Here is a 24,494-nt window from a genome sequence, read left to right as displayed (position 1 = left end):
CTACTTGTATATAAGAATCTTTTTATTTTACATTTCAAAGATGAGACTGACTACTACATCTAAATTCTGTACGATAAGTAATCAAATTTTTTGATGAAAGACAAACTGTCACGATCCAACAAAGCTGATAAAGTATGAGACCAAGTGAGCAGTGAGGATTAAATATCACCGCCATATGGTCGCTTATATTAAATTTGAGCTGATCTGCTCTCTTTTTCTTCAAGCAATACTCAGCCTTCAATAGTTGGGCTTCGATTTCTGCAGGCGCCACCCCTTGCATAAGCCGAAGCCCATCATAGGATCTGAGGCGAGGGTCCTAGCCATGGACTCTTCAGAGGGTCCCCTCTCTATAACAAATATCGTGAGATTTATAAAAAATCTCATGATAATATTGTGAGAAATTGCCTGAAAGTTTAAAACAACAATTTCTCGCAAGATTTTCAAACCATGACAAATATCGTAATATTTACAGTTTTAGCAAATATTTATATCAGGATTTTTATTTTAAAATGTGTTTTATTTATATTTTCTTATAAAAACTATTTTTTTATTTTTTTTATTTATCTTTTATTGCCAAGATTTTGCCGAAAAAAATGTGAGATTTATGAAAGTTTTCAAAATCTCTTGAGTTTTTGACTCCCGAGATTTTGCCATTTTTAACTTTTGTCACTATGGGTCCCCTATGTCTTCCTTATTGTCATACCTCATCTCGATATCTCATTGATGCAAGTTGTTTGGATTAAATCTGACGTGATAGATGTGATCTACATGGTCTATTTAGTGAATATCAACATTTGAATTGCCAAAATTAGACTTGTATTCCAGATTCTCTGGCAACTCAAAATTCAATGGCGGTAAAAACTGTTAAAATTTGTTAATCTACTTATTTATGTGTCAAAAGAATATTGCAATCCGAATCAATTTCTATCAAATTGGCTATGCTGAACCTGTCTTTGGGGTCAGATTTGATCAAAACAACTTGCGTTGATGATAGGAATGATATAAAAGATGAGCGGGACCAAATTGCTTATACCGTATAATAGTGTTGTTTCTACTGCTAGGTGTTCGTCTAGACGACAGATCAGGTGCAGTCACATTGTACACTTTAGTGTGCTACTGCACCTAATCAGCCCTCGGTCTTATGTTGGGAAGCAGATCAGGTCATGCTGAACATGAGACCTTTTGCTCATGCTAACATCGTGGCCATCTGATTTGCATTTTAAAAAGCTCAAAAGTCAACAAAGCCACGTGGCATTCATCTAAAATGCAAACAGACGGCCACGATGTCGGCACGGGCAAAAATGCTCATGTTCAGCATGACCTGATCTGCTTCCCTTCTGTTGAGCCCCATAGTTGATAGTGGAGGCAGTCAGGTGCACCGGCACACTCAAAGTGTGCAATGTGATTGCACTTGATCCACCTCGTTTATCTATCGGTCATAGATGGTGGTGGTTGCACCTTGTCACCTCTTTTTATGCTTATCTAACGGTTCACACCGTTTTATTGAAGCCTTCTTTTTTCTGTAAACAGAAAAACTATGGTACCCCTGAAAAAACTAAAATATGGTTCGATCCAATGAAGAGAATTAAATCCAATTTGGTAATATATGTATGGGCAAGCCGGCCTGCATTATATATGATTTTTTGGTTCCATCACAATAGGTTTGGCCTAGGATTCAGGCCCAAATACTGAAGGCCTGAACTCATCCAAATTTTGACTTGATTCATGGTAGGTCGAGAAATCAATCCTTTTCTCAAGCCTAGATAGTCATTATCCATCCTTGATCGTGATGGCTAGTTCTCAACATTAGGTAGGGCTAACCAAGGGAGACCAGCATCATCTATGTGTCATGCACAACATTGGAGACACGTTTACTCAACAGATTAACTAATTAATTAGTTGTAAACCATATTTAAATAACGAAAAATGTATACACTGTACGACAAAAATGACATATTTTTTGAAATGCCTCCACAATTTTTGAAATTTGCTCGGTGCTCAAAAGAGCAAATGCCCCAACTTTTTTAGGGTATGTTTAACCTTTGGACACATGAACATCTAGGGGTTCGCGTCGCTATCCTGATCTCGCAATGTCTCACTTAAAAGTACTTTTGCATAATGTTTTTGCAGACCTCACAAAGTTTGCATAACCAAATGAATGAATCACTTGTAACTGAGATCTGTGTACCTACACAAATACTGTACAAAATTTACACACATACGCACACTCGCACACATACACACACACACACATATATATATATATATATATATATATATATATATATATATATATATATATATATATATTACAATATTTGTGAGCTACCATGTAAATCTGATCCTTAAAGAGGTCCCCAAATGTGTGACAACATTTGTATATTAATATTTGTGAATGTCCATGACTTTCACACTCTGGTCGATCTACGTAAATAAGGTACTACCTTCGTATACATAGTACAACATTCACGTGCTACCATGCAAATCTCCTTTAAGTAAATGATTTCAAAGGAGATCCACAAATATTATACAAAATTCACATATATAGACAATATATTCGCAATTTATCATGCAAATCTACTTTAAGTAATTGATCCTCAAGGAGGTCCGCAAATGTGAAGCGACATTTGCAAATTAATGTTTGCGAATACCCTCAACCTTCACACTCGGATTGATCTCTGCAAATTAACAAGGTATTACCTTCGCATATATAGTACAACATTTGCGAGATAGTTGTGAATATCCTTTAAGTAAATGAACATCAAGGAGGTCCGTAAATGTGCGGCGCAATCTCATATAATGTTTGCAGATTTGCTCAGTATATGCAAAAGTTATGATTTATTTGTAGAAGTCCAAAACATTCGCAAATTTGGGGAATGACTTGCTTGCAAATTTCTCTAGTTTTTGCGAATGTATATATGAACATTAAATGCAGCAATCGTTAATATAAAAGTGATGGCTTTCATTCTAGAGCTATTTTGACATAAACTAAGGTTTTTTTTTGGTCTCCAATATTCTTCCTCTGACAAAATTTTTTGATGATTTTTTGATAGTTATTTTTGGTTATTCATCAATGACACTTCGTCAGTGGCACTTCATCGACGATTTTTTAAAATCATCGATGACGAGTTGTTTTGGTAAGTAACAATTGAATCTGTTATTTTCTGAAACAACATTAAGTAAATAACTGAAACATTGGCATGAGTCAATTATTTTATAGAAGAATTGCATGGTTTTCAAGTTATCCTTATTCAACAATGTATTTCATTTTTTTCTTTGTTTAAATCATTTGTTTTGTCACTTAAAGATTGGTATGCCCTTATCCTCTAGTTAGTGATGATTCCACATGCTTGAATATTAGAGGGCTTTTTTATGAGATCCAAGGTGATCTCATATCCTGTGATAAACATGAATCTAGAATTGGTGTCTCTTATCCTTATCCAACCATCTTCTCTCATGCCAAGTTCCTTCAAGCCCAAATGTGAACATGTTGTGGGTCCAACACCAGATTCAACATACATATTAAGGGTTTGTGATTTTTTTATTTACATGGAGAAACTGCCCACAGGGTCATAGACCTAGCCACGCTGGCTCTGCCTGCCTTACTTACGATCACTGTCTCGGTGTAAACCTCGGTGGGTTTACCCCTTTGCCCCCAGATTTGTGACGTTCAAATTTACCCTTTTGTCCTTTTGTAATCCCAAAATGCTCACTTTTCAACTTCAGCTTCTCCTAATCTTATCACTTTTTTCCAGCGGCCCTTTTTAATGAGATTGCTTCTGTTTGATGGATGAAGATTCTCAATAGGTTAATTTGATATTGAGTGCTTTTGAGGAAGACAAGGGGACTACAAAAGTAGTAGGGATGTAAGAGGTTATGATTCGGGTCTGATGTGGCCAATACCATATCCGACTAAACGGATGTTGGCTAAACAAATTCCAATTCCAATTAGGAGTTGAATAGTGAGAAGCTCATTCCAAACAGGCATTTTTTTTTACATGTAAGCGAAATAGCATCCAATTATAATCCAATATAGTTTTGGCTTCCCAAATCCAACTAAACAGAGCCTGATATCAAACAAAATCAGATCCATTGACATCTCTAAAAAGTAGGGGTGTTAACGGGTTTGGTTTGGTTCGGACCCAAGTGAAACCAGACCATGCCCTGGTTTTCGGGTATGGTATTGGGTTCGGACCCAAGTATAATCGGACTCACCATAAGAGAAGCCATATTCGGACCCAATAAAAACTACATGAACCAAACCCAGGTCATACTCGGTAAAACCCATTTTTTTTATCATTTTTACATTGAAAAATTGCGGGTCTTAATCGAAACTTGGGTCGGGCCCGGGCCTGGTATAAAATTTCACAAACTATACCTGGGTCCATGTATTAATCGGACCTTTGGGTATGGACTCGAGTCTAAATCGGAACTTGGGTCAGGCCCGGGTCTGGTATAAAATTTCACAAACTATACCTAGGTCCATTTATTAATCGGACCTTCGGGTCCAGACTCGAGTCTTCTTATTTATCACCATACACAAACCCTATTCGGTTTGGTTTGGGTCAGGTTCGGGTAAACCCACCGGTTGACACCCCTACTAAAAAGTACTTATGGGATCCCATTTACCTCTTCCGTATTTTCTTGTATTGTCATTGTTTGTATATCTTTTCATGCTTTTTCACCTTTCCTAGTAAAAAAAGTTGTTACCAGCACGATGAGAAATCATACTCGTTTCTTAGCATAGCAGCTCCAACAGTAGTAAAAATTATATTGGCCTTTTATATCAGAATTTACATGGAATTCTAATCTCGTTTTTAGATTTAATAGTTGAGATAAAATCCATCAACAGGGGCTCCTGTTGTTTGGTAGGAGCTGTGAGTGCACGCCACCTTGTGTTCAAATCCCATTGGTACGGTTGCCTAACTGGTAGGCAACGTTGTGAAAAGTGTTGAGGGGGTAGTGAGGTGCTCCACCAAAAACTGAGGCAGGCAGCTTCAAAATTTTTTTTGAAAACATAAAAAACTATAAAAAATATCTAAAAAATATAAATAAATAAAAAATGCTTTATTGATGAAGCAATAAGTAATAAAAAATAAAAAATCTAAAATAAATACTAAAAAATATGAGATTAACATGTAAAAGTAACTGAGAAACTGATAGTAAAGCGTAAGCCTCAATTTTTTTTTTTGAAACTTAAAAAAAACTATAAAAAATATACAAAAATACAAATAAATAAAAAATATTTTATTGTTGAAGCAACAAGCAATAAGAAATATAAAATCTAAAATAAATACTAAAAAATCTAAAACAAATACTAAAAAATATGAGAGATTAACACGTAAAAGTAACTGAGAAACTAAAAAACCAACTAAGGATTAACACCAACTGTTCTTCTTCGTCTTCTTCTCCTTCATACACACCTCAAGCTGGCGCCTTAAGGCACAGAGGGCCTCGTGGTGAAACCTTAGATTTAGGATCCATTTCTGAAGGCAAAAACCTTGTTCTTTGGTCTTTAAAACACTTTAGCACGAAAGTTTGGTCTTCTAGAAATATCTTCTTTAGCTCTTTTTTCTTTTTTGCTCTAGTTTGAGGTGTCACTTGTGTAGTGTGTGCTTATGATTGTTTCACTAGTTGTCACTACACTATTACAAGGTTTAAGAAGGGTTTCATCAAGCCTTAGGCTAGCTTCCAAGCTTAACAGGAAGTACAAGAGCTACTCTTTATCTAGCTCACAAGATCAGGCTATAACTGGCCTTGGCTACAAACAGTCACAATCCGTCAAATACTATCACGCAGGATAGTTTACACAGTGTTGTACATTGTAGTCGGGGGAGGTTCTCCGCCCGTATAGCAGAGATCGAGCTTGGCAAGAGCTAGGAGCGTGGCGCACAAGAGTGCACAGGCTATCACACGACAGAGAAACACTACACAAGACATTGATGTTGCTTGGCTGGCCCATCGACAAGAGAGGAAGGCGCGCAGTTGAAGTGTGTGTGCAGATGAAGCCTCGCGATTGCAATGCGCGAGTGGGGAGGCTGCGCGATATGAGTTGCGCAGGTGGATGGATGCGCGATGCGCGAGAGCTGCTGTGTTGTGCAGTGTGGTAACACTACAAGAAAATTGTTAATTAGCGACGAAAATTTGCGACGGATTTTTTCCGTCGCTAATTAGCGACAGATTAGCTAGAGAAACAATCTGTCGCTAATTCGCGACAGATTAGCGAGGAAACAACTTTTATCGCTAATCCGTCGCTACTTAGCGACGGATTAGCGACTGCAATTTTTTGTCGCTAATTCTTATTACAAGAACACCATTTTAGTGATGGATTTAGAGAGGGAACTCTGTCGTCGCTAATCCGTCGCTAATTAGCGACGGCTTAGCGACATAATATATTCTGTCACTTTTTTGGTATTTTGATTTACGATGGCCTAGCGACGGAATTATTCCGTCGCTAAGCCGTCGCTAAATGTCGCGTAAATCCCTAATCCCATCCCTCTTTCTTTTTTTCCTGTTTCGCTATCTTGCGCCCGCCCGCCTCCCTCTCCCTCCCGCCGCCCGTCGGCTCTCACCACCGCCCGGCCGTCGCCGCTTGCCAGCCGCCGTTCCCCGTCCACCGCTCTCCAGCCGCCGCTCACCAGCCGTCCACTGCTCGCCAGCCGCCGCTCCCCGTCAGCCTCCCGCCACCGCCCGGCGACGCGCAGGTAATCATTTCTGGTACGGTAAGTCATCTTCATTCTTCTTCTTATTCTTCTCCCGCCCCTTTTAGTTTTTCCGGCAGGGGGTCGGCCCCCCTGCCTCGTTAGTTCCACAGAGCCTGGTGCCAACATTCCCTTTTGTTTCCACAATTAGGAATTTGAATTTTCAGATGAGCCCGTTCCTACTGGATGGTGTTGAATCGAAAAACATGATCATTGTACTGGCATTTACCTTTTACACCGGTGACTTTGATCCTTTGTTGATTTTTTAGAGTGATTAAGGTGTGCTAAAATTATCTTGAATTCCTACTTTGCCAAACATCATTAAGAACGATTGGATTTCATGTCGAATAGATATTCTCTGAAAGCAGAACAACCCATCCATGGTGGTCAGATGCCATTCATTCAGAACTGATCCATGGTTGTTGTTTTTTTCCATATTTTACACAAGGAAACTGCAGTCTTGGGTCTGGAGATGGTCGCTTTCTCGGGGCCATAAAACGCCATGGCTAGTACCCTTGACCCCATGGCCTATGCTGGGTTCGGCTTATGCAAAGGAGATAATGGCCACAGAAATTGAATCCAAACTGCCTGTCTAGTAGCTGGTTTCGTTCCAACTCCGCTAACCGCTAGGGTCATTGGCTGTTGATTCATACAATGATGGCATCCATCGCTGAACTGCCTTTCTTGAGCTTCAAAGAATTTTGTTGAGCTCTGGCTGAGAACCAAACAACCCATCCATGGTGGTTTGATGACATTCATTGCATTAAGGAATGACAGCTGAGGGGGATCCTGGCGGTATCATAAAGAGGGCCTCGTTAACAACTAGGCCCATGCACCCTTGTGCCCTAGGCATGCCAGGCAAACCTGCATAAGAACTTGTAGCACAGGAAGCCTTCTAATCTTTTTCCCCGTTTCCCTCCTTTTTTTGAGGACTTCTTTTTACGTCCAACACTCGGGTGACTTCACGTTACGCTTCCAATTCTTTCATTCAAACATGGTTACTATACAGTATTCAATCAGTCAGACCTTACAAGATGGATCCATTTACTACATGATTTCTATATCAAAGCAAAAGCAACAAAAAACTTATGTTTCCACACCAAGCCACTGACCGTTCTCTTCCAGAAATGGTCTTTAATATCATTTAATAGTTGAGAACATGTAAATAAAGCTAACAAAACATCTCAACTATATACATATATATATATATCATGAAACATTAAATATTTCAAAAATAAACTATATCAGTTATATATTATGGAGAGAAGATGGCCAAACACATCACAAATATGATATATAAAAAATATTTAATAAGACAATTTAACATTTTTAAAAAATCATTAATTTTTCAAACACAATAGTCACCACATTGAATAAATGATTTAATTACAGAATAAATAAACAAACTACAATACACTAAAACACACACAAAAGAACCTAAAAATACCCATCAATACTCACCACATTGAAAACATCTCTTGTCTACCTACAATGATACTCAAAATAAGTGTATAAGCTACTAGAACAAGAGTATAATTATAATGTCACTTATGAGCTAAACAAAACACACAAAAACATGACTATTATAATGTTAATCTTTTAGTTTTTCATTCTTGTAAAAGTTCTGTTTAGTCTTTTTGCTTCCTTTGCATAAGTGTTTGTGTTTCCCTAATTAGCTTCAATATTCATTGCAGTACATTACTTGCACACTTTATTTCATCGCATTTCATCATTAGATATATCATCATCAGTTTAGTTGTTTTTTGCATTGCATAAGTGTTTGTGTTTCCCTAATTAGCTTCAATATTCATTTTAACACAGTGTTTTTTGCAGATTTCTCAACTGAACTCGCTTGTGCCCCGCCACCCGTGGTATATAAGTGACAAAAACAATGCAAATCGGGTAAATACTCGTGGTGAGTAAGTGATGCAAGCGCATCACATGTTATTTAATTTATTGAATGTAACACTTTATTGTTCACACACTCACTTAGTTGTTGATATCTAGGACTGCTTTGTTGGAGTTCGGAGATCATGCTGAGCATGATTTTAATGTATGAATATGGAAGTGTTCTTATTTTTGGAGTACGGAGTCCATGCTAGGCACGGTAGTAGTTAGTGGGATATTGAAGTGTGTTTGCTGCAGGTACATGTTTGACATTTGTTTGATATGAATTATTTCAATGTATTGCAATGTTTGATGTGATGGTATCCATGCTTACATGTAGTTACTTTCAATTTGATTATGTCTTCCATGTGAAATTGTATACTGAAAGCATGCTTCAAATGAATGTATCGTGTCATGAATAGTTTGCACATGAAAATATTAAGTTATCAATGCATGCATCATAATTCTTGTGATTGTATGACATCATATATTACATGATAAATTTGATATTTTCTTCATCATAGCATTCTGATGGTTCTCTTTTAACTGGTTAGGATACTATTCGTAACATCATACGACAAAATGTCTGCAAACCGTGAATGGATGCTTTGCCTGCCTTAGAGCACATATGAGCATGCTATAATCACATATTCAATTTTTTGACTGCCTTAGCACACATACGAGCATGATCGAATCACATATATAGTTTTTTGCCTGCGTTAAAGCATATCTGAGCATGGTAGAATTACATATAGAGTTTTTCTAGCTGCCTTAGAACACATATGAACATGCTATAATCACATATTCAATTTTTTGACTGCCTTAGCACACATATGAGCATGATAGAATCACATATATATATATAACTTTTTGTCTGCCTTAGAGCACATATGAGCATGATAGAATCACATATACAGTTTTTTTATTGCCTTAGATCACACATGAGCACATGATAGAATCACATATAGTGTGTAATTTATTTCATTATATTTTGTTTATCAATACTGACTGTTCTTTTCTTGTGTAGGCTGCTAGCGATAATCAGCGTAGTGGAACTGAAGGGACAGATAAAGACAATGAACAAGAAGACGCACAAAATCTTGGCGATGATTAGAGAACTGTGTTGAAGAAGTTCTATTTTTTTATGTTTCCTAATTGTAATTGTTGAATTGTAAATAATTAAACTTGTTAATTTTAAGGTGGAACGATTAATTGTTGTAGATTCTTGTTATATGAAATTTTTTGTGTGGTTTGTTTTTTATTTACAGGAAATATAAATTGTACAGTTCTCGGTATTTAATTTTCAAATAAAATTTTTTTAATTTTTTTTCGTGTTTGCGACGGAACCATCCATCGCTATTCATATTAATCTAGCGACGGCATAGCGACGGAAGTAAATCCGTCGCCAAGCCGTGGTCGTCGTTTAGTACCAGCGGATTGGCGACGGAATATAGCACTCGTTAGTCCGTCGCAATTAGCGACAGACCTGGCGACGGAATAATTCTGTCGCCAGTTAGCGTCGAAATATTCGCGACGTAAGCATACCGTCGCCTCGTTGTCGCTAATCCGTCGCTAACATGTGTAGCGACGGATTAGCGACGGAATGTGGTCGTTGCTAATCTACTGCTTTGTTGTAGTGTAAGCATTGTGCGTGCGCTGCGGTCGAGTGAGGCGCTCTTGCAATGCTCAGGCTGCGTGACGCATGAAGCATTGCGCATGGAGCGTCAGGCAAATGTGCACTGCTCCGCGATGAAGCAACAAATGATGCTGAGTGAGCGAGGCGGAGGTGTGGTGTTACGGCTAGGTTGTGTAGGTGAGTGTGCAGCTGCGTGCACGACACTGATGATCTTGCACACAAGCAGAGTGTGACAAGAGCAAGAGATCTAAACGATCCTGGGCATGTGGAAAACCTCCACGGCTGTGGCACAAGATTGCTGAAGGCGATCAGCCTTCATGGCTTCTGGCAGTAGAAGATCTCTGACCGAGAAGCCTCCCTACGCCTGAGAATGATTGAGAAAGGCCTCCTCCTACTACGGCACAGAAGTGCTTCTCGCGTGCGATAGCCGTATTTGATCATTAAAAAATGTGTGGTACAATAAAAATAACTAGTGAATGTTTGCACCAAATCAAGCATAAACAAAGTTGTGAGAAGTCAAGCACTCAGAGATTGTTTAGAATAAGAGTTGCGCTCTTGACATCTTCACTTCAATGTGCTGTAGAAGATAATCCACAAATCGTCGGATATGCGATGAATTAGATTTATGCTCGAAGCACTTGATCTAACCTGAATCCAAATCAATTAGCTTGAAACTAATTGAAATTGGCCCAAAGGACGATGCTGAGCATAATCTCCGATTAGGAGATTCGAATGCCTTGTGGCACCAAAGAGAGAAACTTCCTTCCCAAAGATCAAAGTCCCAAATTCTATTTCAATATTTTAAAAGATACAAAATGAATGCCAATGGCATCTATTTACAGGCTAGTATAAAACCCTAAACCAGCTTAAGCAAAACCACTTAGCCAGTTAGGAAACCAGCTATTTCATCTTAACTGCCTTAAGTGGTCCCACGCCCACAAGGCTCCCATACATTGAATCTGCCCGGTTAAAGTGGCGCATAGGCGCCCATGCATTGAATCTGTCTGGTTGATGTGGCGCAACTGATTTGCACATTTAGACAGACCCAAAGGCGTAGCTAGGGAGGGGCAGGACTGGGCTGTAGCCCAGTCCTGCCTCCCCAAAAAAATTCGGGGGCGCTGCCCTCGAACCCCCGACTATCACACAAATTTTTTTTCTACACCCATCTGTTGTTGCAGCAACCGTGGGTCGCATCACTCGGCTTAAGGCGTGCTTTTAACAACCCTGCTGGTAGGAAGTCTTTCTAACTCCAGCTTGCCTATTAAAAAAAAAAGTTGAGATAAAATCCAATTTTAATAAGTCACCTTCCAAATGGAGGGTTTAAATCAAAGAAGCAAGGAATGTAGCCTTTTAGCAAAAAAAAAAAAATAAGGTTAATATTTTACATGCAAATGCAAGTGAGGAACTATCAACAAAAAAGTTATTATTTTATATGTGGTGAATTTATTTATGCAAGAAACTATCAAATAGCTGGATATCACATTTTTAATCCCTTAAAATCGAAGATTTCAAAACTCATCATTGGTTTAGACTATCAAATGATTAAAAAGGCTGTTGTTTCAAGTAACGAAGGAGATATGCATGATTGGGGCATTTTTTTTTCTCAGGGTAGCAAAACATTTCAAGGAAATTTAAAAAAGACTTCTACACTCCAACATACATTAGGTCATTAGAAAAAAGGTATAACATATTTACAATTTTAGTCTGCACTACTCATCATAGTGTGTCTTTAAGTAGTATACCTAAAGAAAAATTTTATGATTAAGAAGAGAAAAATTAAGAACAAAAAACAAATTATATAGAACCCGTGAAAATAAAAAGTTAAAATTGATGGAATTGAGAACTTGGTGATATGTAACACTTAATTTTAAGTGAAATATGAACTGATTTTCATTGTATTAGTAGATGCTTATATAACATCACCAAAAGATGAAGAATACATGAAAAAGCTTCAAGATTTAATTTTTACTTTATTTTTAGTCTTTACCTTTCTAGTGATGTATTCTTACGACATATTCTCCCCTACTCTCTTTAATAGATCAGTTTTTTTTTTCACTCAGGACGGAGAAACCACCCTCGGAATCAGAAACCTAGTCGCGTTGGCTAAGCCTGCCATACTTACGGTTGCTGTCCCGATGGTATAAACCCGTGGTGCACCCCTCGCCCCTAGGGAGTCGCCAAACTTCGGCTGAGCAAGGACTTATCACTAGTGTGGGCCTTGCCCTCATTAGTGCAAACAGCTTATGCTTATGGGAATGGAACCCTGACCACCCATCTAGTGGCCAAGGCTCCTTCCACTACCCAAAAGCCCTTTGGGGGTTCTAATTATTGCTTTTAACATAATACTAGGGGTGTCAACGGGTCGGGTTTGGTTGGACTCAGGTGAAACCAAACTTGGACTAGATTTTTGGGTATCGTATCGGGTCTGGACCCAAGTCTACTATAAGAGAAACCATACCTGGATCCGATAAGAATTATATGAACCAGACTTGGACCATACCCGATAAAATAATATTTTTATCATTTTTACATTAAAAATTGTGGGTCTTAATCGGAACTCAAGTCGGGCCCGAGTCTGGTATAAAATTTCACAAACTATACCCAGATCCATGTACCTTCGGCTCGAAACCTGAGCTTTAATCGGGTGTTCTTATTTGTCACCATACCTGGACCTTATAGGGTTTGGTACGAGTCGGTTCTGGATAAACCAGACCCGTTGACACCTCTTACATAATATTGGCCAGAGATTCTTTTAATCTCTCTCTCTCTCTCTCTCTCCAAAATACGTATAGTGAACAAATTGACAAACTAGAAAATGATTATCAAAGTCAGAGGATAAATATGATAAATCAAGTTAAGGGAGTTGTTTGCTTCCATCTCTAAAGCTATGAAAGTTTCTTTCCGTGTCTGCTTTCTTCTTAATTCGGATGCCCTAATTTCTTTCAACTGGATGCATGAAATTGAACTTTACCTTTTTGGTTGGTTTGGGTCACCATATATGTCGATATTCTATAGACCATATCTTCAAATTGTATTCAACCCGTTTTAACCAGACAGAGAACAAGGAACAAGTCAACAGAAGCAAAATGGTGTTCGACATTCTCTAGCCTTCCCAACACGGCAAGAATGATTTTACTTCAAATTTTAGTTCACAACCCCACACGCATTCAGGCCCCACAAATAGACCTCATTGCCTCTCTCTCTCTCTCTCTCTCTGACCAAATCTTATAGGGTCCAGGCATGGTGACAAATAATAAGACACGATTAAGACCCGGGTCCAGACCTGAAAGTCCAATTAATACATGGATCTGGGTATAGTTTGTGAAATTTTATACCAGATAAGACCCACAATTTTTCAATGTAAAAATGATAAAAAATATTATTTTACCAGGAATAGTCCGAGTTCATGTAGTTCTTATCGAGACGGGTATGGCTTCTCTTATAGTGGACCCGATACCATACCCGAAAATTGGTCCCAAGTCTAGTTCTACATGAGTCCGAACCAAACCCTACCAGTTAACACCCTACTCTCTCTCTCTCTCTCATATATATATATATATATATATATATATATATATATATATATATATATATATATATATATATATACCATCAATGACATCACCAACACGTTGAGGTCACGCGAAGAGATATTTTGATACCATGATTGACTGATAATTTAGTCTTTCAAAATTAAAAAATAATTGCTTTCTGATGTAGGGTGACTATTCCGAGATAAAATCATAATCATTTTTTTATTGTGCACCAACCAAAGTTGCAAGAACGTTCTTTACTGTTTAACCTCAGTTGGACTCATTCACTCCGTTGGCAATCATGCAGATCCTTGGCATATATCACATGTAAAACAACTAGGTTTTCCCACTTATATTTTAAATATATGAATGCCAATATAAAATGTTAGTGGTGTTATTGGTTTTTTGCTGAAAATTTGAAGTGTATCTAATACTGTGCATCAAACCTATCCAAAATCTGAGATGATGAGGGCCACCTTTCATGCATATCAAATCCTCCATTCATATCCATACATATGGAAGATAGGGATTTGTAGGTCTTTACAGATTATTAAGGGCTTAGAGATTAGAACATCTGCCACAAACGCCAATGGACCAATGAGATTGTACAACTCATTCATCTGTTTTTATTAGGCTAGAAGAGCCAAAATCTGGTTAAAATAATGCCTCAACCTGAATCATGGAGGATCTACTTGGGTGACTAGTTACAGAAACTGGTGGCCAAGATGAACCCACCATTGTAGGTGTCTAATTAAGTCATGGTAAATGGATCCATTGGGCCCAGATGATGTATCAATTGTGTGATCAATCCAAACTTATATCTTAGAATCACAGATGCCCAGCTGACTAAGGTCAATAACATAGAAGAAATGATTGGTACAGCTAATGATGGAATTGGGTCGGATAAACCAAACTGAACCAGCAAAACAGGATCCAGTAAAAGTCCGAGGTCTTCCATGTCTTGAATGGCAGTATCTCCAACCTACATTGGCTCCCAGAAACTCATTCCTTCAAGGTCAAACCAAGTCTGAGCCAACTCCCACAATGAGTTATGTACATGTGCTCCAAAACAGGCTAAGGGTGTCATTCACACACTTGTGGCCCCCACGTGTGGATTTTGCCCTGCATGTAGGGGCATCAACGGTCGGACCTGGTTCGGATCCAGGCCTTAACAGACACACCATAAGAAAAACCAGACCCAGGTCCTATAAGAATTACATGAACCAAATCCAGTTCATACCCGAGAAAATAACCTTTTTTTTTACATGGAAAATTGCAGATCTAATCAGAACTGAAGTTGGGCCCCGGTCTGGTATGAAGTTTCACAAACCATACCCGAGAAAATAACCTTTTTTTTTTACATGGAAAATTGCAGATCTAATCAGAACTGAAGTTGGGCCCCGGTCTGGTATGAAGTTTCACAAACCATACCCGGATCCATATACTAATCAGCCTCTTTCTGTCTGACCCCGATTCCAGACAGACCTCCTTCTTTATCACCAAACCCTGACCCTATAAGGTTTGGTACGGGTCAGATCCTGGTAATACCCGACCCATTGACAGCCCTAACTAGAGAAACCTCAGCAAGGCTCACACACAAACACCAAGTAGCCAACCACACTCACCTAGGCAGCGGGTGATTTACCCAATAGTCAGATGCCACGTGGACAGGCAGCAAGCAATGTACACATGAAGAACAACCCGTCCAAGTCCCCTCTTCCCATGGCCACATCTACCACCAGAATATTAAGGGTGTCAATGGGTCAGGTTTGGTTAGGACCCAGGTAGAACCAGATTTTTGGGTATGGTATCAGGTCTGGACCTGAGTCTAATCGGGTCCACTATAAAAAAATCATACCCAGACCCAATAGAACTACATGAACCAAACCCGGTAAAACCATACCTTTTTATCATTTTTACAATGAAAAATTGCAGGTCTTAATCAGAACTCAGGTTGGGTCCAGGTCTGGTATAAAATTTGACAAACTATACCCGGGTCCATGTATTAATCGGACCTTTGAGTCGGAACCTGGGTCTTTTTATTTATTACCATACCCGGACCCTATAGGGTTTGGTTCGGGTCCGGGTAAACCAGGCCCGTTGACACCGCTACAGAATATCCCTGAAGTCATTATCAAAGGAGTCAACGATGAGCTCAAGAGCCAGTGCACAACTCCTTCGCAAACAAGCAACAACGAAATGTGGGTAAACCACTTTCACCAAGGTCACAAAGCCCTTTGATGGGACCGTAAACCCTGTCTGGGTTCAAGCCTGGTGTCAAGTTGCACAAAGGTCTCGGCGATAAAAAAAGCTAAGACTGAATCAACCCTAACCCAGTTGGTACACCAAGCCTGAACAGTCCAGCCCTTGACTTGCAAACAAAACCCGCAGTTCGAGTTGCAAGAAGGCTCAACTTGGTGCAATAAAAAATTAGACCAAGTCAAACCCTAGAAGAGTTTATCCACCAGCCTAACCCTTGAACCGCTCATGACTATCTAGCAAGCAAGACCTGCAAATTGACCCTCTGACCTCATGGAGCTACTTTCCCAAAGTTTCAAGGAGAGGGCATACCAGTCATTTGCATAAAGTATATAGCAGGCATAGGTGAAAACGCCAAGATGCAGCCTTTTGATTTAGCTCCAAGTAAGATGGATCTACCAACATGTCTTGGTAGTCACATGCTTGTGTTTGGTATTTGGAGGCTCTATCTAAGACAGGCTACACAGGCAGAGAGATGGGGAATGCACATGATTAAATACCTGTAATCATGATGATAGGCCAAATTTGCCCACAGATACTTGATAACTGAATAACAGTGGTTTCATGACACTGCCAAATGATAAGATCCTAATGGAAATCCAACTGATCCAATCACTCCCAATGGCCAGTGCCTCTAAGATAAGGAAGAAGAGAGCTTGGTGTCTGAATGTGAACTAGGTTAGAGAGACACTGCAACAGGTGAGAAGAATACAAGGATGGTGGTGACATCAGTAGTGCCTGCACCTACAAACAGTGGAATGGTGGGGACAACTGCCCAGATGACTCAAGCCCATAGGGAATAAAAAAAAAACAGCAGAAATTAGGTAGGAAGGCTACTTTAGCAGTTTTACCAACTGGATAGGTAGCAAGCAGATATCCCACAGCCCCTGCTTTTTCCCATGATAACTCAAGCAATCAATACAAGTAATGCAAAAAGTAGAAGTGAACCCCCAAAGCAAAAGCTTCGGCAGCATCCAAGCAGATTCACATCATAGACCAAAAGGCAGAATATCATAATCTTATCCGTGTTCATATCCAAAACAGTGTGAAAGACTGTAGGCATCAGAAAAAATAGCCCCAGAAAAGTAACGTCATCAGTTCTTGCAGACTGGGAAATGAGAACTTCCGGGCATTTCTCATTATGTTTTGCTAGACATAAAACTCTCTCTGCATCTCATTGTCCTGGTGCTTTTTTCGATACTTAATGCACCCCCAGCTTTTAAAAAACATACAATCACACACAGAAACAGAGGGTTGATTCTTAACGTGACACATCTTTCTCTTAAACTAACACACATTTTGATTGGTATGCAACTCCATCTTCAGCATATTTTCAATGCTGAGAAGTGAGAAGGCTTACCCGCCTAATCCCCCAATCAATTTTCAGCTTAAACCAATGCTTTGAATGGATTGCTACATAGTTTAAGCAAACGAAAAACTGTCATTAATACTTGCTTTTAGGACCACCCAATCCCAGTCATCTTTTCACATATTTTCAGCATTACTTCAACCTGAAACTTGACAGTTTTAGCTGAAAAACTCTAAAAGGAGATAGAATGAAGTATCCCCACATCCTAGTCTCCTCAGCATAAGGAACTCAAAGAAAAAGGGGCGTTGTGCACATACGTATCAGCTGTTGCATGAAAGTAACAGAAAGACAAATGATAAAAGCCAAGTATTTCAAGCGTCAATTTTTGGCGTCTCAACAGAATAACAAAAGACAAATTCCCAGCATAGTTCTTTATGGAAGACTTGTACCTATGTCATAGAAGTCAAACAAACATGCAGCAAAGTGTCTCTTTTAAGTTCTCCATCACCACCAAACACTATCCTGATCAAATAAAACACTATCAAGATTAAGATCAGAAACTATATGAGAATAAACAATGACACATAAGGCACAGAACAAACATGCAAGGGCAGTTCATGTCCAATGTGCATGTACCCAAAAGATAGGCATATAGCAGAAACACACACACACACACACACACACACACACACACACACACACACACACAAGAACTTGGTGTACCATTGTGACAAATGGAGTCTAACATCCACATTCGTGTTTTACATAGTTGCAATTTTACAAGCATGCTGAGTGGCACACGAAGTAGTCAAACAGAAATCGAAGATAAGACATCTTCTATGCAGCAACCAGAAAAGGGAGAGGAAAAATTGCACATGAACATGCACGAATGCCTACATGCATTCAATACATATGGACTGTACAGAAAGGAAGCAATAATATCAAAATGCTATATCACCAAATAGGGAGATACTAGACGCCAAAGTTAAAAGGATGGAAGGAACACAAATACACATAGAAACATGGCCAAAGGGAAGAAATAATAAATGTAAATAGACAAGTGATCCATAAACCAAACACTTTTCAGGAAAGAAATTAAACATCCACAATCCCAAGTACCAAAACAGATGGCAATACATCCATGTAATTGCTAGCATTAATAATATGGCAAGTACTAAAAGATGACAAGAATCATTAACAACAACCCTTATCTGCATGCACACGTGCACACAGAATCTAATTCCAACCCTGTAAATTGAAAAATGTTTCTCCAATATGTATCTCCTATATGGAAACATATCTGCTATTTCTCTTTTTTTTTTTTTGGCAAACCTAACCCTACAGATGTTTAGTGGTGATCAGCATTTGGATCATTGGATTGCAACATTTCAGCAGGTTTTTCCAGCAATTCAAAAATCAATGGACGTAAGCTGAAACTCCACCTTAATAACTTTCTCTAAGTGCTCCAGACGTTTTGAGCCTGCTTCCTTAAAGCTTAGTATTATATTCAGCATTATCTCTTCAAAGACTATTTTCCAGATTCCACTTCCCCATTCACTTTTCAAACTGACATCTATAAATACACACAAAGACACATACATAAGAGTGCATATGCCTAAGATTGACAAAGGCATATTGATATAAGCAAGAAGATATATGAGTCATGCACACACACTTCTTTCTACAGTGATGACTAAATGACATAATAAGAGATAAAAAAGCAGTGGTCCCAACTCCTATTTTGAAGGCTTATGAGCATTTAGAGAAAAAAGTCTTTTTGATCTCACACATGCCAGCACAGGCAAACATCTTTGGGCAATATACTGCAAGGGCTGCACAAATGTCCATACCCATGCCCATCTGAACACAGATGACCTAAATTTACCATTTAGATGCACAAATCAGGTCAGCTCGTACACCCTGGGGAGTACAGACCCATATGGTAAGTAGAAAGTACAGACAGGATACAAAAAAGCAAAATACATGCACGTAATGGGGCACATATTTCATACATATATGAGTTGAAATTTACAATTGCAATCCACATAAAATGGATTATCCATATCAGTTCATGGTAATGGTTAAAAGGGTTACGGGACAGAGTATCATGGTCCAAGGAAATCCTAATGTGTGTGTGAAAGTATGAACGCAATAAACTGCACATGAGCACTGGGCCAAGACTGTGCATTGAGGTTAATGGTTCAACACCAGCCACCAGGTAAAATTCCATAGGCCACAATTTAATGCCCTAACACCAGGATAAGATAATTGGGCAACAAATTGGGCTTTAGGTGTTTCTGGATTCCAATATCTTTAAGAAGATAATATGACAATCATAGAGATTCAGAGGCCATAATTATGTGGGCTTAATGTTCTGCAGTTGTAGGCTTGATGGACAGGAATAGCAAATGCTTGGACCTAATACAAAGCACTTTTCTAGAAGGGGATAGCTTTCCAGCATGTTTGAGATACAAAACTCCATGGCTAGGATTCCAAATTTTACCAGTTGTTAGTCTCAAACACTATGTTCAAATTTAAAAGGCAAACTAAATTATGCAAGATACAGATATTGATATCTAAATAGAACCAGATAAAGATCCACAGACTTTCACATAGAGATGCACATGTGCATGCATATATAATGCATAAAGTAGTAAACATATATAGATAGATTAGAATCAGGTGTGTTTGTGCACATGTCATAAGCCATGTCTAACAAATAAACAGGAAAAGTAGTTATTTATTTATAACGGCAAAAAAAATGGCATTTGGAAACATAAATAGGATATAAAGCAAAAGCTTACATTGCTTCTTATTTACAGAGCATCACTTTTAACTGAAACTCCGCCATAGAAAGCACCAGCAGCCACAGGCATGTCATCAAAGCCCCACAGATCCATTGGCGCATCCTGGATAGCATCTCCAATGCACAAGGTCTCTATTTGTTGGTCATCACTTCCTTCCAGGTATGGAAACTGCAGGAATTTCATGTAGGATTCGAAGGCAGACAGATCCTCCGACAATTTGTTGCCGTCGCTATTATCTTCCACTGCCTTCATGCCTTCTGGTGTCTTCTTCTCATTTCCATTCTGATTCGCATCCACATCAGTAAATTTTGATTCACCAGACTCCACCGTGGGCTCAAGGAAAACAGAAGATATCTCAGGTGGCGTCTTGGGATCTCGCTCCCACGAGAAATCAGAACAATCAAATGAATTACTACCCTGATCAGACTGCATAAAACCTTTGAATTCATTTTCAAGTTCCGAGAATAAAGCCGTGTAATTTGGTTTATTCATCATATAACCACCATCACCATTATACCCATAATTCTTGTGCAGGTTTGAATCAGTGGACAAGAAACTTGCTTGCATTTTATGATTTGGAACTATATGGGGACTCCTGTTAATGCTGGATTTCTTCTGGTTGATCTCCAAAGCTGAATGAGTCCTCTGTTTCTGTGAAGGAGGAGATTCATCAGGAAAATTGACCTTAGCTTTCTTGCCTCTGATCTTGCGTGCTTCAGCATCATAGGCTCTTGCAGCCTCCTCGGCAGTGTTGAAAGTCCCAAGCCAGACACGGACACCTTTCCTGGGGTCCCTGATCTCAGCAGCCCATTTTCCCCATGGACGCTGACGGATCCCCCTGTACACATTCTTCCGTTTCCTTTTTGCACTCTTTTCACCCTGTCCCTTGAACTCAGGAGACTTGACAGTATCTGACCCATCTGAAATACATAGAAGGAACCAATTAACTGGTAAATATCGATCCTCGAAGTGGTGAAAGGCAAAGAAAAAAGGAGAAAGGTGCAACAAATTTTTTTGTGCAATGAAAATATCAAGAAATAAGATCACTGACTTCCTGCTTTTTTTTCCCTTTTTGTCTCTAAGATACACAATATATGTTTAAGATTCATCCCACATAAATTCATACAAGAATTACAAACTAAGGAGTAAAGTAGTGATTGAAAAATAATGGTAGACAATTGAAAATGAAAGCAAAACTCCCATCACTTTTTTTCTTCTTTTATTTATTTGAAAAGGATTCAAATGGCACAAAAAGGACCAACAACCAACTACAAAATGAAAATAAAATAAGTAACAGAGGAAAAAAAAGAAACAACCACCATATGAGCTTGGTAAATAGTTTAAAGTTGTGCCGTTTTCACACATTTTAATTCAGAATTAAAAAAGAAAATAATAAATAGGGGATCCCAACTTAAGCGTGCATCTTTTCTATTTCTCAGCACTAAAATTTTAGACCTTCACAGAAAAATAAGGGAAAAGCATAAATTTTGAAAAAAAACAAAGAGTAAGAATCGAAACACCATAGTTTGAGAGAAATTTACCCAAACCCTAATTTTTATAAGATTTTTCGTAATTATAACAGGGTTCTAGGAAAATCTCATTACTAACTTCTTAGTTTTAAGTCAACCACATAAAAACTTTTATTATTATTTTTTTAGTTTTTCTGCTCCATAAAACCAAACAACAATTCTAAGATTTTAAAAATGAAAAAAAAGAAAACTGCTACTATTTTTCTTTTGAGTTTTAGGCAAACCAAACAAGCATTTCATCCTGTTTTTCTCGTCACTAAACGCAGGAGAGATAGAGATAGAGAGAGAATCGCAAAAATGTTTGGTGGATTTACCTAACTCCAATTAAGCAACTCACCCGATTTTTCCCACTCGATTATGAATCGCAAAGAAAAAATATAGACATCAAAACAGACAAGTTTTAATAAAAATCCTTTCTTTTTCACTAACAACATTAATCACAAAACAGAAGTATACAATACATCCACGTAAATTTAAAAAAAAAACGAAATTCTAAAAAAAGAAAATTAATAATTTTAAAAAAATAGAGTTCCAATTATCCTTTTTTTGTGGGTATCCATGCAAAGGCCCACAGAAACCATACGCTGCGGTTTTCTCTCTTGTTTTCCAAATACCAAGCTTGATCACAAAGAAGAAGTAAAAAAGAAACACAAAACAATGAAAAAAAAACTTAAAGCAAATAAGCTTTCCATAAAAAAAAAGATTTTCCCCTTTTTCGGTAATTGGCATCAAAAGAAAGTCGCAAAGTACCGTTTTCCTTTCATTTTCTCTCTTTTTCCGAATAGCAACATTACCCACAGAAGGAATGATAAAAAATCACCCCCAAAATTACAGGGAAAAACCAAAAAATTGAAAGAAAAAACCTTTTTTTTTTACATCTTCTTCTTACCAGAGGACGACGACGAGAAGCTCTGGTTGAGGAAGGAGAAGGGCTTGACGTCCTCCTCCTCGTCGGAATCGCCCTTGAACTCACGGAAATCGGCCTCGAAATCGTCGCCGGCGACATCTATCACCGGCGCCTTGATGGGCTTCGAGTAGTAACTGGGGACTCCGCTCAGCACCTGGTCCGCCGTGAGCCTCCTGCTCCCCCAGTTGGTCGGAATGAAGTCGGAGATGATCGCCCCTCCACACATCCTTCCGATCCCCGCGTCAAAAAAATCACCCAAGAAACGGGAAGTAATTCACGGACCCCAAACGCGAACAACACGAATCGAAGGCAACCCTGCAGAGATCGGATGGATTTTCGCAGATCTAAAGAGACAAAGATAGAGAACAGAGGAAGAAGGGAGGGGCTAAAGAGAGAGACTACAGAAAGCTGAGGTTAACGAGGTTTTATAAGGGTGGAGGGGCGAGGGGGTTAGTTGATTTCCACAGTATAAGACGGGCGTCAGAGAGAGAGAGAGAGAGAGAGAATTGTAGAGAGAAGAAATATTGTTTTTTTTTTTTGGTAAGAGAGAGAGATTCACTCTTATTCAGGGCGGGAAGCTAAGGAAAAACCCTAGGTGGCCCCCACGACCACCTTGCCTTACGTGGCCCACTTATAAAAGCCATTGACACTCATGTGCCAGTAATACGGATCCCGTTAGGATGGGTTCCATCATACATTCAATCCAAACCATCCAGCATAACCATTTAACTGTTGATTGAATGTATGATGAAACTCATCTTATTTCAAATGATGGGACCCGTGTTCGTTTGATCCGGACCCGTGTTCGTTTGATCCCAAGTCTTCAACTCAACACCTTCACAACTTTCCCTGCAAATGACTGATGTGTCCCTAAGAAGAGAGAGAAAAGAGGGTGATGTTTTAAAAAAAAAAAATCTTTAGAGAGAGAAATAAAAGGTAGGGAGCAATTGCTTGGTGGTCACTAACCTTATTCACATCTTTGAGATCTTAAGATTCTGGTTTAGATGTGATTGCATGACCCTTATGGGCTTATCTATATATTAAATAAGAGTCTATCTGTTTGCTTTTGTCCTAGTCAGTGGCAGCTGTCAAAGACCAACAAATATCCTGTTCTGTCATGGAGTTCATGAACTTAACCTTGTTCTTCAAAGCAAAGATTAGAGCAAAAACAGTTTTTTTTTTATAACCCGAAAAAAAGACACCCAATAGGAAAACTTGGTCGCTCTGACTCAGCCTGTCATACCTACAGTCATCGTGCCGGCAGCGTAAAACTCTAAAGCTGAGACCCCTGCCCTGAGGCCTATGCTAAAATAAGAACAAACCTGCATTTGGATAACTTCATATGTGCCCAAGTTCAGGATTTAGCAGACCCAATGTTGCCAAAATTTGAATTTGACCAAGTTCATCGTCTGCCAAAGCTAAACAAGTTTAAGGACTTGGTTATTAATAACAATTATGAAAAAGATAGAAAACATTGATATGTGAAAACAACAGAGTTGATGAACCTGGCCATATTCCATATGATACCACACATGCAATTCAATGTCATGAGTCCCGTGTCTGTCTCATTATATTCTACTTCTAAGAACTTTGATGATATTTTATTAGGGGAGATGAGCATAAATGATAGGGGGGTGAAGACCCCGGATCAAACTCCCTTGGCACATGGGTATGTCGGTAGCTTTCAGAGGTGGGTCATGTAAGGCAGGGTAGTCATGTGCCCCACCCGAAGTTTTCTCTCACTTTGATGAGGGTTTCTTGTCATATATAAAAAAATAGAATATTGTCGAGTTAATAAAACTTTGGACCACGCTATCTTTCGAATAATTAAAATGTGAGATTAAATTTGTTAATTTTAGTTATGCATCTTAGTAAAGATGAGCCATAAAGATTAGGATCAAAAGGGAGGTAGAAGATAAACACACC

The 24,494-nt window shown here is 38.8% G+C and overlaps 1 protein-coding gene across 3 annotated transcripts; it reads right to left on the bottom strand.

Annotated features, from left to right (window-relative positions):
* Positions 1-17,652: 17,652 nt before the first annotated feature.
* Positions 17,653-23,011, bottom strand: LOC149827511 (ethylene-responsive transcription factor 1-like). 3 transcript variants are annotated; one of them, XM_090019432.1, is made up of 3 exons: positions 22,551-23,011; positions 20,130-21,052; positions 17,653-17,863 (listed from the first exon to the last, which is right to left on the bottom strand). In XM_090019432.1, the coding sequence occupies exons 1-2, from the start codon at positions 22,792-22,794 to the stop codon at positions 20,142-20,144; spliced, it is 1,155 nt and encodes a 384-aa protein (XP_089875558.1). In that variant the 5' UTR covers positions 22,795-23,011; the 3' UTR covers positions 17,653-17,863; positions 20,130-20,141. The 3 variants fall into 3 exon arrangements, with proteins under 3 accessions (XP_089875558.1, XP_089875556.1, XP_089875557.1); XM_090019430.1 differs by having other exon boundaries at positions 17,653-17,847; XM_090019431.1 differs by having other exon boundaries at positions 17,653-17,842.
* Positions 23,012-24,494: the final 1,483 nt, after the last annotated feature.

This window comes from Nuphar pumila, chromosome 10 (assembly GCF_984573655.1).
Source record: "Nuphar pumila chromosome 10, dmNupPumi1.hap1.1, whole genome shotgun sequence".
Lineage (NCBI taxonomy): Eukaryota > Viridiplantae > Streptophyta > Magnoliopsida > Nymphaeales > Nymphaeaceae > Nuphar > Nuphar pumila.
The sequence above is the reverse complement of the archived record's forward strand: the minus strand, read 5'-3'. Positions and strand labels throughout refer to the sequence as shown.

Bases quoted from the DNA above. Each gene is read 5' to 3' on its own strand.
- LOC149827511 (XM_090019432.1), bottom strand. From the start codon at position 22,794: ATGTGTGGAGGGGCGATCATCTCCGACTTCATTCCGACCAACTGGGGG. The intron at 21,053-22,550 runs GTAAGAAGAAGA...TATGTATTTCAG, and splicing joins CTTCTCGTCGTCGTCCTCTG to ATGGGTCAGATACTGTCAAG.